Source organism: Aotus nancymaae, unplaced genomic scaffold (genome assembly GCF_030222135.1).
Source record: "Aotus nancymaae isolate 86718 unplaced genomic scaffold, 86718_ANA_hifiasm-v0.15.2.pri h1tg000003l, whole genome shotgun sequence".
Classification (NCBI taxonomy): Eukaryota; Metazoa; Chordata; class Mammalia; order Primates; family Aotidae; genus Aotus; species Aotus nancymaae.
Genome location: NW_026988414.1, coordinates 65865342 through 65879031, shown reverse-complemented (window position 1 = coordinate 65879031; position 13690 = coordinate 65865342). Strand labels below are relative to the sequence as shown.

Genomic DNA, 13690 nt, shown 5'->3' with positions numbered 1-13690 from the left:
GTTCTGGGTTGGCTTCTGAATTCTGAGTTCTAACTTGATTGCACTGTGGTCTGAGAGACTGTTTGTTATGGTTTCCGTTCTTTTGCATTTGCTGAGGAGTGATTTACTTCCAATTATGTGGTCAATTTTAGAGTAGGTGTGATGTGGTGCTGAGAAGAATGTATATTCTGTGGATTTGGGCTGGAGATTTCTGTAAATGTCTATTAGGTTTGCTTGTTCCAGGTCTGAGTTCAAGTCCTGGATATCCTTATTAATTTTCTGTCTCGTTGATCTGTCTAATATTGACAATGGTGTGTTGAAGTCTCCCAGTATTAATGTGTGGGAGTCTATGTCTCTTTGTAAGTCTTTAAGAACTTGCCTTATGTATCTGGGTGCTCCTGTATTAGGTGCATATATATTTAGGATCGTTAGCTCTTCTTGTTGTATTGATCCTTTTACCATTATGTAATGTCCTTCTTTGTCTCTTTTGATCTTTGTTGCTTTAAAGTCTATTTTATCAGAGATGAGAATTGCAACTCCTGCTTTTTTTTTGCTCTCCATTTGCTTGGTAAATCTTCCTCCGTCCCTTTATTTTGAGCCTTTGTGTATCCTTGCATGTGAGATGGGTTTCCTGGATACAGCACACTGATGGGTTTTGGCTTTTTATCCAATTTGCCAGTCTGTGTCTTTTGATTGGGGCATTTAGTCCATTTACATTTAGGGTTAATATTGTTATGTGTGAGTTTAGTCCTGTCATTTTGATGCTAGCTGGCTGTTTTGCCCATTGGTTGATGCAGATTCTTCATTGTGTTGCTGTTCTTTACCATTTCGTGCGTTTTTGGAGTGGCTGGTGCTGGTTGTTTTTTTCTATGTGTAGTGTCTCCTTCAGGAGCTCTTGTAAAGCTGGTCTGGTGGTGATGAAATCTGTGAGTACTTGCTTGTTCACAAAGGATTTTATTTTTCCTTCACTTATGAAGCTTAGTTTGGCTGGATATGAAATTCTGGGTTGAAAGTTCTTTTCTTTAAGGATGTTGAATATCGGCCCCCACTCTCTTCTGGCCTGTAGGGTTTCTGCTGAGAGATCTGCTGTGAGTCTGATGGGTTTACCTTTGTGGGTAACCCGACCTTTCTCTCTGGCTGCCCTTAGTATTTTCTCCTTCATTTCAACCCTGGCGAATCTGATGATTATGTGCCTTGGGGTTGCTCTTCTAGAGGAATATCTTTGTGGTGTTCTCTGTATTTCCTGGACTTGAATATTGGCCTGCCTTGCTAGGTTGGGGAAGTTTTCCTGGATAATATCCTGAAGAGTATTTTCCAGCTTGGATGCATTCTCTTCGTCACATTCAGGTACACCTATCAAACGTAGATTAGGTCTTTTCACGTAGTCCCATATTTCTTGTTGACTCTGTTCATTCCTTTTTACCTTGTTTTCTCTAATCTTCCCTTCTCGTTTTATTTCATTGAGTTGATCTTCAACTTCTGATATCCTTTCTTCTGCTTGGTCAATTCTGCTGTTGAAACTTGTACATGCTTCGCGAAGTTCTCGTGTTGTGTTTTTCAGCTCCATCAATTCATTCATATTCCTCTCTAAGTTGTCCATTCTCGTTAGCATTTCATCAAGTCTTTTTTCAAGGTTCTTAGTTTCTTTGCATTGGGTTAGAACATGTTCTTTTAGCTCACAGAAGTTTCTTATTATCCATTTTCTGAAAGCTGATTCTGTCATTTCATCACACTCATTCTCCGTCCAGTCTTGTTCCCGTGCTGGTGAGGAGTTATGCTGCCTTGTAGGGGGAGAGGTGTTCTGGTTTTGGGTGTTTTCATCCTTTTTGCGCTGGTTTCTTCCCATCTTTGTGGATTTATCCGCCTATTGACTTTGTAGTTGCTGTCTTTCTGATTTTGGTAATTTTAAGTCTGCAGCAGCTGAACTCATAAACCCCCTTTTCTTCTCCCCAGGTGTTCTGGCCCAGGGGTTTAGCACTTTATGTTTTTCAGCTGTGTTGCTACCGTTTTCCCTGTCCACAAGGTGGCAGTCTAGTCACACTCAGCCTGCAGAGGCTTCGCTGAGCTGCTGTGGGCTCCGCCCAGCTTCCGTGTGAGCTTCCCTGCAGTCCTGTGGGTGTAGTTAGAACTGCTTCCGCTATGCTGGCCCGCCCCTGTAGTGACGGAGTCTCTGTAGTGGCGGGTTGTCTTGGTTACGGAAAATTGCCCCGGAACTGCAGGGTGTTTCCCGATGGAGGACGCCCCTCCCCCACAGAGCTGGACCGTCCCGGGTTCAGCCGTGTTTCCAGAGGGGCCCTCTTTGTCCGGTAATCTCTTGGCTTGCCTCCTTGCCACAGCTCCCCTTGCTGGCCCAGAGGGGACACAGTCTCGTTCACTTTGTTCAAGGAGCCGCTGCTCCCGCCCCCCGTGCAGGCCGAGTGGCTGCTCCGGTCCAACCAGCGGCGCTGGGAACCCAGGGAGCTTCACTGCGTGTGAATCTCCTGGTCTGTGGGCAGTTAAAATCCGCTGCCCTGTGTGCCGCTGCGTCAGCCGAAGCAGCGGCTCTGAGATTCCTGGCGCTCCCTTGCCCGGGGGTCTCCTGGCTTGGCTCCCTGCTTCAGCTCCCCTTTCTGGCTCAGAGGGAACTCTGTCTCTCTCGCTCTGCATAAGAAGCCACTGCCCCCCGCTCCAGGGAGTAGGCTGAGCGGCCACTCCGCTCAAACCAGCGGTGCTGGCGACCCGTGGGGCTTTTCCTCCTGTGAATCGCCTGGTCTGTGGGCAGTAAAAGTCCGTCTGGAAATGCGGCATCCACTCACCCTCTGCGCCTTCTCTCGGAGCTGCGATCCCGACTTCCTCCTAAGCGGCCATCTTGGATCAGAACTACCATCTAATTTTTTGAACAGTGTTAATGTGCAAGCAGTCTACTTTGGATAAACAAAAATGAATTGTTTTTCTCATTGTGTCAATTTGTATGTTTCTAAATTCCTTAAAATATAAGCAGCGGAACATAACGAACTCTCTTGTTAGTTGACTAAGTTCTCCATGGTTTATAATATGAGCAAAAGTCCTTCCAGCTTATTGTAATTAACCTGAACCTGATTATAAACTCTGAGTCAATTGTGAACCTGATTAATTTGTCTGAGATCATACAGGTAGGCAGAGCCAGGAATGAAAGCCAGGTTTTCTGATCACTAGTCAAGTTTTCTTCCTACTATTTTCACTTTTTCATAATTTTATCCATTCGAATTAGGGCATTAAATTTTTTTTATTGCAATAAAATACACAGCTTAAATTATTAAACTTAAAAAAATCTCTTTGAGTAGGTAAATAATACGTGAACATGTAACAAAAATTAAAGGTTCATAGTATACAGTGGCAAGTCTAGCCCCTACTCCTAACTCTTGTCCATTCCAGTTCCCCTCCTTGCAGGCAGCCACTGTAAAGAATGAGGCATTTCAAATAGACTGCTTTGGTTTAATAACATGCATAAACTGACATTGTATTGCATTATTCTGTATGAGTTGCAGTCTGGCTTACCAAGTTTAGGGGATGCCTAACAGAGGAAAAATACAAGCTGTTGAATTAGAATATGGAGAGATTTATGAACTGGATTTGAAAGTTACCCAAGGTCCAGGTTATTTCCAGTAATAGAAGTGAGGGCTCTCTTACAGAAGTAGTTTATTACTCAGATACTGCTTTTTGTACAAATAGCTTAAAGCATATTATAAGAGCACTCATGTATTTTCATGACAGGTAAAAATCCCTGAGTATTATATAACTGCATACAACTACTTTAAAATCAGTAGCACATTGGCCAAAACAAAGAACCATGCTGATGTTTGAATAAACATCCTTAGGCTCTGAAACTGTCATTGTAGGACACTGCATGGATCTACTGCTCTCGGGCCTCTGAGCCTCCATGTCCTACCCTGATGAAACGTTAGTCCCCTGTCTTTGATTGGGCGCACCCAGGCATTTGGATGAGGAGGTAAAGGGATTCCAGCAGTACACACATGAACCTCTGACCATGCCGCCACTGTTGAGGTTGTACAGAATGAAAAGCGTAGGGCAGCCTCATAGTTTTGCCCAGACCATGGTAGCGTTTATTGCAGAGGTGCTGGGTTGATAGCTGCATGTGACTCCCTCCGTGGTCAGAGTCAGGCTCCAAAAATCTGCAGGCTACAGCCTAGCAGGCCAGATTTGAGACTTCATCGCAGTTTAAAAGGCAGATTTTCCCAAGTGAAAGGAAGAAGGAAGGACACTGCGGAGTTTCTCCTTTTTGTTATCTCTATGTGACCAAGTATCTGGCAGGGAAAAGGGTGTAGGAAATTTATAGGTGGTTTAGATAAAGAGAGATGAGAGTGGGTGAGGGAAGAGATGGGGAGAGGAAAGGCAAGGTGGGAGAAAGTTGTGTTTTTGAGAGAGAAATTCTTTGTCTCTGTATTGTTACTCTTGGATTATAGTCTGATGTTTTACTCTAAGGCAGTGTTTTTCGAACTACTGTGAGCATAAGACCCTCCTGGAGTACTTGCTAAAAGTTGAGATTCCAGGGTCTCTGTCCTAAAGATGTTGACTCAGTGAACCTCAGAGTCCTTGAATAGAATACTAGGATAGTTTTAATAAAGTGTTCCAGGTCATTCTGGGAAACGCTGCTGCATCAAGGCAGGCCCTTATACTTTCAGCAGTTCTAGATGTTTTGCTCCAGATTTGTCCTCCATTGTAAATACAAACAGCATACTGGGAGCCTTAGAAGCCTTACTCATATCTAAATTAGAGCTTTTTTCAGAAAGCATTCATATTCCTTTTCAACTGATATGAATGCCTTGTTGTTAATTTTTTAAATGTTTTTGATTATTTAAAACAATGGAATATTAGTTCATAGTGTCTATTAAAGTGTTAGTGTTGTTAATCTTTGCAAATAGAACCACTGGCCTTTTGTTTGTCATAATGACTGTGCCATTATTTTCCACCTGGACTAATATTCTGTGATTTTTTTTTTTAATGTACTTAAAAAAAGTGTATTTGGCCGGGTGCGGTGGCTCGCGCCTATAATTCCAGCACTTTGGGAGTCTGAGGCAGGTGGATCACCTGAGGTCAGGAGTTCAAGACCAGCCTGACCAACATGGAGAAACCCGTCTCTACAAAAAATATAAAATTAGCTGGGTGAGGTGGCGCATGCCTGTAATCCTAGCTACTTGGGAGGCTGAGACAAGAGAATTGCTTGAACCTGGGAGGCGGAGGTTATGGTGAGCCGAGATGGTGCCATTGCACTCCAGCCTGGGCAACAAGAGTGAGACTCCATCTCAAAAAAATATAAAATAAAAATTAAAATGTATTCAGGACCAGCGGTGTAGTTCAGGCCTGTAATCCTGGCACTTTGGGAGGCTGATTCAGGAGATGGCTTGAGGCCAGGAGTTCAAGACCAGCCTGGGAAACATAGTGAGACTCTGTCTCTACAAAAAAACAAACAAACAAAAAATAGCCATGTGCAGTGGGTGGCACTTGTATTCCCACCTATTTAGGAGGCTGAACCAGGAGGATCACTTGAGCCCAGGAGTTCCAGGTTGCAATGAGCTGTGATTGTGCCACTGTACTCCAGCCTGGGCAATAGAGTAAGACCCTGTTTCCAAAAAAAAAAAAAAAAAAAAAAAAAAATATATATATATATATATATATGTAGTTAGAACTTTGATAACAAAGAAGTAGCCTTTGTTTCATTATCATAGTCATTTGAACAATTTAAAATGTAAATGATAAATTTCAATGATTGTATTTTTCCTTTTCAGATAGGAACCAAGGCTTTAGCCTTCTCAACTCATTGACTGGAACAAACCATAGCATTGGGTCAGCAGATCCCTGTCACCCAGAGGTAAAGGCTTTTCTTGAACTTTTTTTTCTCTTTGGCTTTAATTTCTCCTTGTCATTATGAATCTTTACACATTCATATTTTTTTTTCCTTTCCATTTAAAAGGTGACAGAGAATGTTAAAAATAGAGGAAAGGAGAGTCTAAAACAGCCCTTGCTAAAGCAGTAAGCCCTTGCAAGAAGTTTACAGCTTGGATTTTATTTTTACTAGGGTGCTTTCTAAAATATGCTAGGATTTCCCTGAGGCATTACCCAGATCTTTAAATAGAAAATAAAATTGATGGTGCTTTTTTAGTACTTTCTGTGTGGAAGACCTTGGCAAATCTGAGGCAAGGTCCCTACCCTCAGTGAGCTTGTAGTCCAGCTTCAACCCTGTGTCCTCAAGAACTTTGTTCCAAGTTTACCTTGGTCAGCAGCTAGAGCCAAGAGCAAATTACACGGTGCCACATTGTCTTTCCAGGGATCTTTTTCATCAGCCTCTGAGCTATTTGTGTTATGATTGTGTTACATTTCACATTTTGAATCTTCAATGAGATAAATGGATCTTAAATGAGACAAACAAAAAACATGTTTTAATGGTCTAAAGCAAAGCCAATGCTTTCTAGTTCTTCCTTGGGGGACATACTCCTGGGTTAGTGAATTTTTAGCCTTTCATTTTTTAATGTGATCTTGCTCTTCTTTTTTTGCCTCTAGTTCCTGTTACTAGTTTTTAAAGCCAACCAAGGACTGAAAGTGTGAGCTTTTTTGGATTTAGTTCTGAAATAGGTGCTTATGTGTATTTTCCTCAACAGCAACCCCACTTGCCAGCAGCAGATAGGACTGCATCCCTCTCGGATCATCTGGGTGGTGCATCTAACACAACAGATGCCCAGGTTGATAGCATTGTGGGTAAGTTCCTCCTTTGGCTACCAAGAGAGTTTTGTGCAACTTGGAATAGGTATCTGGGCAGAAATCATTGAGGGGGAAATTGACTTTAAACACAGAGAAGGGAAAAAAATTGATAGTGTACCACACGTGAATGTGAGCCTTGCCAATGGCTATCAGAAAAAGGAAGAATAATAAATACATAACAATATGTGGGCACCATTTTCTCTGTAATTCTCTTAGCAGGCTCTTGATTCAGATAATCTTAGCTAAGGCAGACAGAACCAGGTGGCGAAACAGCTAGTTCTGTATCACATAGTTTTTTCATAGTATTTAACAGTAGTCAGAATTGATGATGACACGAATAATACAACTTTGTATTTATAAGCCCTTTCACATCCTTTTAAAATTATTTTATATCCCCTTTCCCATTTGATAATGAAGTTTTGCAGAGAATTTATTTTATGGAGATGAAGCTAAAGCACAGAGAAGTTTAATAACTTGTTCAAGGACATCTAGCGAGAAGGGCCTGGAGCTGAAAGCGGAATCCAATATGCTGTCCAAAAGCCAGAAAACCAAGGAGCTTACTTGACATAACTATAAGTCTTCTTTTGCTGGGGAATTACTGATATTCCTACTTTATCTTTATGCTACAGAGGGCTCATCTGCAGTTATACATTTTTTAAATGATTTTTTCTTAAGATAATTCATATAGAAAACTCAAGCAATTGGTTATAGAAACATATTAAGAAAAAATTACGTATATATATTTTTTCTCTCCAGTTTATTCAACCTTATCTTCTCAATTGAATCCTTCCCATTGGCTTTTAACCTGCCAGTCTCTGCCATTAAAACAAACTAGTAATTACACTGGGTGGGGAAGTCAAGCACTAACCTAAGTAACTTTAGAATACAGTAATTGGACTAGATACCATAAGGCTAAAAACAAAAAGAATTGAACACAAATACTGGACTCTACTTGATAAATTTGTTTATATATAGATATTTTATATACCACACATATACTGACATATGGAAAATAAGAAAATATAGATAGTGAGAGCTAGGTTTTTCAGTGCCAGAGGGAAAAGGTTACAAATAAGGAAAAGACAAGGCTGAGATATACCCTTTGGTACTGGAGTGGAATCTAATATATCAATATGAACTCATGGTTTTAAAAATATATTTACAGTTAGAAAATAAATACAGATGTGTGTGTATGCATGTATTAGTATACACACATATATTTCCTAGTTCTGACCATGGCGAGGGCCTAGAAGCAGCAATACTACCATAGCCGTGGACATACTTAGCACCCAGATCTTGCTTTCTAAATACCATTCTCCAATAAAAGGAACTAGGGTTCCTTGGAGAAGGAGTTGATTCCAGGGCTTGGGCAGGAAAAATATAGCATGATCCTGGAGCATCTCATGGTACCAGAAATTAAGAAAATTCTCAAAAAAGAATGGGACATGTTTAAAGGGCATAGGGACCAACCTGAAAGAGCTTCTAGTGGCTAAATCTGCAACAATTTGACCAGCAAAATAGATGAATATAGTATTAGGTTATAGCCCATAGAATAAGCTAAGTATCCATGAATTCATACTAATATAAATAAATAATTGAATAAACAAATGAGAAAGAAAGGACAGCATCTCTTACAGAAGAATCTCAATTAATAAATGAAGAAGGCATGAGGAAAATAGAAAACCATCCGTAGGCACAAAACACTGTAATAGTTGTAGCAGGCAAGATCTATTCATGGATGTTAAAAAGTAGTGGAGAAAGTTTGAGGCGAAGTAGTATATCTGCATAGCCAAAAAGTATCTCTCTCAAGGTATTTATTTATCACAAAGGGGAAAATAGTAACTTTACACTGGAGAAATCGATCAGATAACAGCCACTTTAATTATGTAATGAAGGTTAACATCACAGTAATAAGACATATTGACATAATATCCCTCCTGATAGGATGCACTGAGAAGGTAGTCTCACCAAAAATGTGTAACTGCAATCTCGTAAGAAAACATCTGACAAACCCAATTAAGGGACATATACAAAACAACTGACCATACTCTTTTAAAAAGTGTCAAAGTCATGAAAGACGATGAAAGACGGGAGATTTGACAACTAAATTCCATATAGGATCTTGGAACAGAAAAAGGATATTAGTAGAAAAACCAGTGAAGTCTATGGTGTGGTTAATGGCATTATACCAAGATTAACTTCTTGATTTTTATAATTGTACCATGGTCATATAAGATGTTAACACTAGGGGAAAGTGGATGAAGAGCATATAGGAACTCTGTATTCTATTTTTACAAGTTTTTTTTTTTTAAGACTAAACTAAAAAAAACAAAAATATTAACGCAAAACCAAACCAATAAAAACTATAAACACTTCCTCAACCCCATGTCTTCCTCCATATCTCTTTACTAAACTTGTTTTCTTTCCTCCCATTTCCTCCTCCGTCCACTTCCGTCTATTTTTTGTGCTTGGTATGCCACTACAGAAGCGCTGTGAAAAGGCCAACAATGACCTCCATGCCACTAAATCTAGCAGATATTATCCAGTCCTCATCTTGACCTTGTGGTGGTATTCAATGTTAAGGATCGGTTCCTCTTTAAAACAATCTTCCCTTGCTTCACCCAACACAGTGTCTTCTGGTTTTCTTCCTACTTCTCTGCTTATTCCTTCTTTTTCTTTGGTAGATTACCTTCCTTTATCCAGTCTTTAAATACTGTCATTCTTCAGTGCTTCATTTAAACTCCTCTTCCAAATCTATATTTAAGCATGGAGTGATTCTATCTACATTAACAGTGCAATTACTATGTATACACAGATAAATGGCAAACTTTTATGTTCAGCCCTGTATACCAACTTCCTACATGACATGTCCATTGAATGAAAGCAATATGTTAACCAACATGCATTTTTTACTTCAAATTGTCTATATGGCATTGTGATAGATGCAAATAATTATAAGTCATTATCCTATCTTCATGGAGTTTAATCTAAAAAAATACAGTTAGGACTTTTACTGTAATGGTTAAGATCATAGTCATTGGAGTCCTGTACAGCTGGCTTCAGATCATGGCTTTATTACTAGTAATGGCCTGACCTTGAGTAAATTCACCTCTGTTGGCGTTAGTTTCCTCTTCTGTAAAATAAGGATGGTAAATCTTTCCTCATAGGGCTGTAAAGATGAAATGGAACCAGATAAGTTAAAGCATTCAGTGGTACAGATAAAAAGCAAACTCTCTCTCGTATGGTAGTAGTATTTATTAAAGTAGTGGTGGAGCAATGTTAGAATACAAGGTAACATGCAAGTGCTAAGACAGTTCTAGAAACATTAAGTATAGAAAGAATTCTAAGAAAGGAGACCTATGAACTGGGATGGGCAGAGAAGACATTTTAAGGTAGTGGGCCTGGAGTAGAGAAGGAGTTAAAATTCTGATTAAAAACAAACTTTAATAAAGAAGCAACGTGCTGAGGTAGAAACAGTAAAAGATTTATAGTAAGAAAATATGAATTTAAATCAGCTCTACCTCTGAATAGCTGTAATTTTAGACGAGTTCATTTTTAAATACAGGTTTTTTTTTCCATATCATTATCTGTTATTCTTAGATAATGATATCTGTCCTAATCACCTTGTATAGTTGTTGTAATAGATGTGAAAATATTTGTTGTACAGTAAAATATGGTATAAACTTTAGTCATTTATTGGTGAATCAGTGTATCTTGGAGTGAGTATGGTTTTGGAGCTGGAAACACCTATGTCTGAATCCACTTACTAGCTGTGACTTTAGCAAGTCACTTCAGCTCTGAGCTGTGGTTTTCTTATCTTTAAAATGGAAATAATACGCCTTACTTCATTACAATATTGTGAGGATAAATAGTGACTATTCATTTGTGAGGGCCCACTATCAGCCAAGCAGGGTGAGGGACTATGAGCTGGAAAGATGGTATATACTGGGCATTCGATTTTTGGTGACTTCATCAAAGCCAGCATTTATTTGCCTTGGAATTCTCTGAGTGTAGCGCATATGCAAATAACGTGACAGATAATGTGACAAATCCCTATTTCAGATCCCATGTTAGATCTGGATATTCAAGAATTAGCCAGTCTTACTACTGGAGGAGGAGATGTGGAGAATTTTGAAAGACTGTTTTCAAAGTTAAAGGAAATGAAAGGTAATCAGAACGTGTCTAACACATTCCCATATTGATGCTCATCTATTTTATGTAGTAGCATTTGATTTTGTTAACTGCTGGATTGAATTCTTGTTTTGGTCTCAGCTGTCTTAAGAAACTTACTTGAGGGACTGTGTCATCCTCTGTTGGTTAAAAAAAAAAAAAAAAAACAACCCTGGGGAAGTTTTCCTTCTTCATTATCTTTCCTTTTATTTTTCCTGCTTTTGCCTTCCTCTGTTTCTTTCCATGTGTTACATAAGGTGGAATCCATAAGAGCCCTACCAATTTACTCACATCATTCCCATCTGGAAAATTTGGAAGACTTAAACTTCCTAATAGCTGGAATGACTACGTCATAAACAAATGTCTTTGAAACCTATCTCCCATCTTCTAATGTTAGAATATTCATATACTCTAGATTATTCTGTGCTATTAGAAAAACTTCTTAAGATGTATTTTCCCCCTAGACAAGGCTGCGACGCTTCCTCACGAGCAAAGAAAGTTGCATGCAGAAAAGGTGAGACAGTCAGGTATTTATTGGGTACCTATAAAAGGTCCAGTGCTATTCTAATTATATATCATACTTGTGTACTTCTGAAGGTCTTAGTGTGAGCTTTTTGCTGAATATTCTAACTAATTAAATATTTATACAGTCATAATATGGTTGCTGCAGTCAAACCAAGATTTTCCACCTGTATGGTGACGTGGAACCTTTATTGAGACTCAGGATGTTTGCCTTTCTAACTACTGGGCCAGAAAACTCTTAGTTGTTTTGTTATTACCAACACAACACATGTTTTTGGCAGGAAACTTGTATGGTTGATGGTGTTCCATGATATGAATATGTCATAATTTATCCTGTTCCGTCTTGGACATTTAGGTCACGTGCATTTTTTGCTTTTATAAATAATGAAGCTGTGCATATCCTTAAACATCACCTTTGTATACAACTCTAAATATACCTTTGGTATAAATTTCTAGATGTGGCAGTCATGGGTCAAAGGGTATTCAAGGGTTTTGATATGTGTTGCCAGAGGAGTGGAGGGCAAAAGTGCAGAATTTTAGGTCTCGGTCAGTTGAAGGTAGGACACATGAAACAAGCTGAAACGTAGTTCTTGCCTAAAATTTGTTGTATGCTTCTCTCTACAGGTGGCCAAAGCATTCTGGATGGCAATTGGGGGAGACAGAGATGAAATTGAAGGTCTTTCATCTGATGAAGAGCACTAAATTATTCATACTAGGGTCTGACTAACAAAGATGCTAGCTCTGTCTGAGATACCTCTCTACTCAGCCCTGTCATATTTTACCAAAATTGCCATTATCATGTTAGCTGCCTGATTTGTTTATAGGGTCCCCTTAATTTTAGTTTTTAGTAGGAGGTTAAGGAGAAATCTTTTCTCCCTCAGTATATTGTAAGAGAGTGAGGAATACAGTGATAATAATGAGTGAGGATTTCTTAAATATACTTTTTTTTTTGTTCTAGGAATGAGGGTAGGATAAATCTCAGAGGTCTGTGTGATTTACTCAAGTTGAAGACAACCTCCAGGCCATTCCTGGTCAACCTTTTAAGTAGCATTCCCAGCATTCACGTTTGATACTGCACATCAGGAGTTATATCATCTTTCCTGGGTGATTTGGATTTTCTCCATTCAAGGAGCTTGTGGCTCTGAGGTACGATGCTTTTATTGGGAGGAAAGGAGGCAGCTGCAGAACTGATGTGAGCTATAATAAAGGTGGGGCCACAGTTATAGCCTGCAGCTTAGTCTACCTAAGAAAATGCCTCTGGGCATTTCTTTTGAAGTATAGTGTCTGAGCTCATGCTAGAAAGAATAGAAAAGCCAGTGTGGATTTTTCGACTGTAATAAATAAGGCAAAGGATTTCTATTTCAGTGGGAATAAAACCTCTCTGCTGAGTTGTGAGGGATATGTTGTATGTAGAGAGAACCTTAAGGAGGTTAGGTCCTGTATGGGCCATGGACAGTATGTGATAATATACTGTGATTTTCATGAAGAAACTCTTCTGCCTTAGAGTTCTCCCCTTCTGCTTGAGATGCCAGAGGTGTGTTGTCATACTTTATACCCACAAAACAAGGCACATTTCCCCTTCTCTTTAAAGCCAAACAGAGATCACTGCCAAAGTGGGAATACTAAGAGGTAGGTGGGGAAGTGAAATGTTAGGCAGTGAATTCCTAAGCTGTCTTGAGAGACTTAGCTACTTCCCAGGTTCATAGCTGCTCTCTGCCCTTCTAAGCCTGTAACCTTGGGGGACTATCTTTTGTTCTTTATCCTTTGTCTTGTTTGAGTGGGTCAGTCCCAGAGGAACTGATAAGCAAATGGCAGGTTTTTAAAGGAAGGGTGGAAAGTACAGCAAATAAAAATCCTTATTTGTTTTTGTAGACTTTTGTCATGCATGTCATTAGCCCTCACTCTGATCATGATTGGCGTGGCTCTGAACTGCCACACAGTACATTGGATGGAAGGTGCCCACACCCCAGCTAAGAACTGGTTCTGGCCTAGGTGGGCTCTAGAACCATTTACACAACATGAAAGGAACAGGTTGGTTCAGGAGCAGAAAGAAATAAGGCTCACACCCCTCCAGACACCACCTTATAAGCACTGCAGAACCTGAAACAGATGGCAGAAGGAATGGAATGCTGCAGGGGCCAGCCGAAGTGACCACAGGGAGGAGACAGCTCGGTGACTGAAGCATTCAGAAAGAGGCTTTCCAGGGAACACTGGACATTGCTTAGTGACCTTTTGTTCCTTCCTTTATTTTTATTTTTTTTCTTTTACTTTTCTGAAGGACTTT

General features: G+C 39.7%; 1 protein-coding gene across 3 annotated transcripts in view; it reads left to right on the top strand.

Annotated features, from left to right (window-relative positions):
• The window catches only part of AAGAB (alpha and gamma adaptin binding protein), a 62850-nt gene extending 49573 nt beyond the window's left edge, over nucleotides 1-13277 (top strand). For all 3 annotated transcript variants that reach the window (XM_012451370.3, XM_012451368.3, XM_012451369.3), the window contains exons 6-10: nucleotides 5745-5827; nucleotides 6615-6711; nucleotides 10777-10881; nucleotides 11349-11398; nucleotides 12031-13277. In XM_012451370.3, coding sequence (XP_012306793.1) covers nucleotides 5745-5827; nucleotides 6615-6711; nucleotides 10777-10881; nucleotides 11349-11398; nucleotides 12031-12108 — 413 coding nt within the window. In that variant the 3' untranslated portion in view covers nucleotides 12109-13277. The remainder of the gene's footprint in view (nucleotides 1-5744; nucleotides 5828-6614; nucleotides 6712-10776; nucleotides 10882-11348; nucleotides 11399-12030) is intronic.
• Nucleotides 13278-13690: the final 413 nt, after the last annotated feature.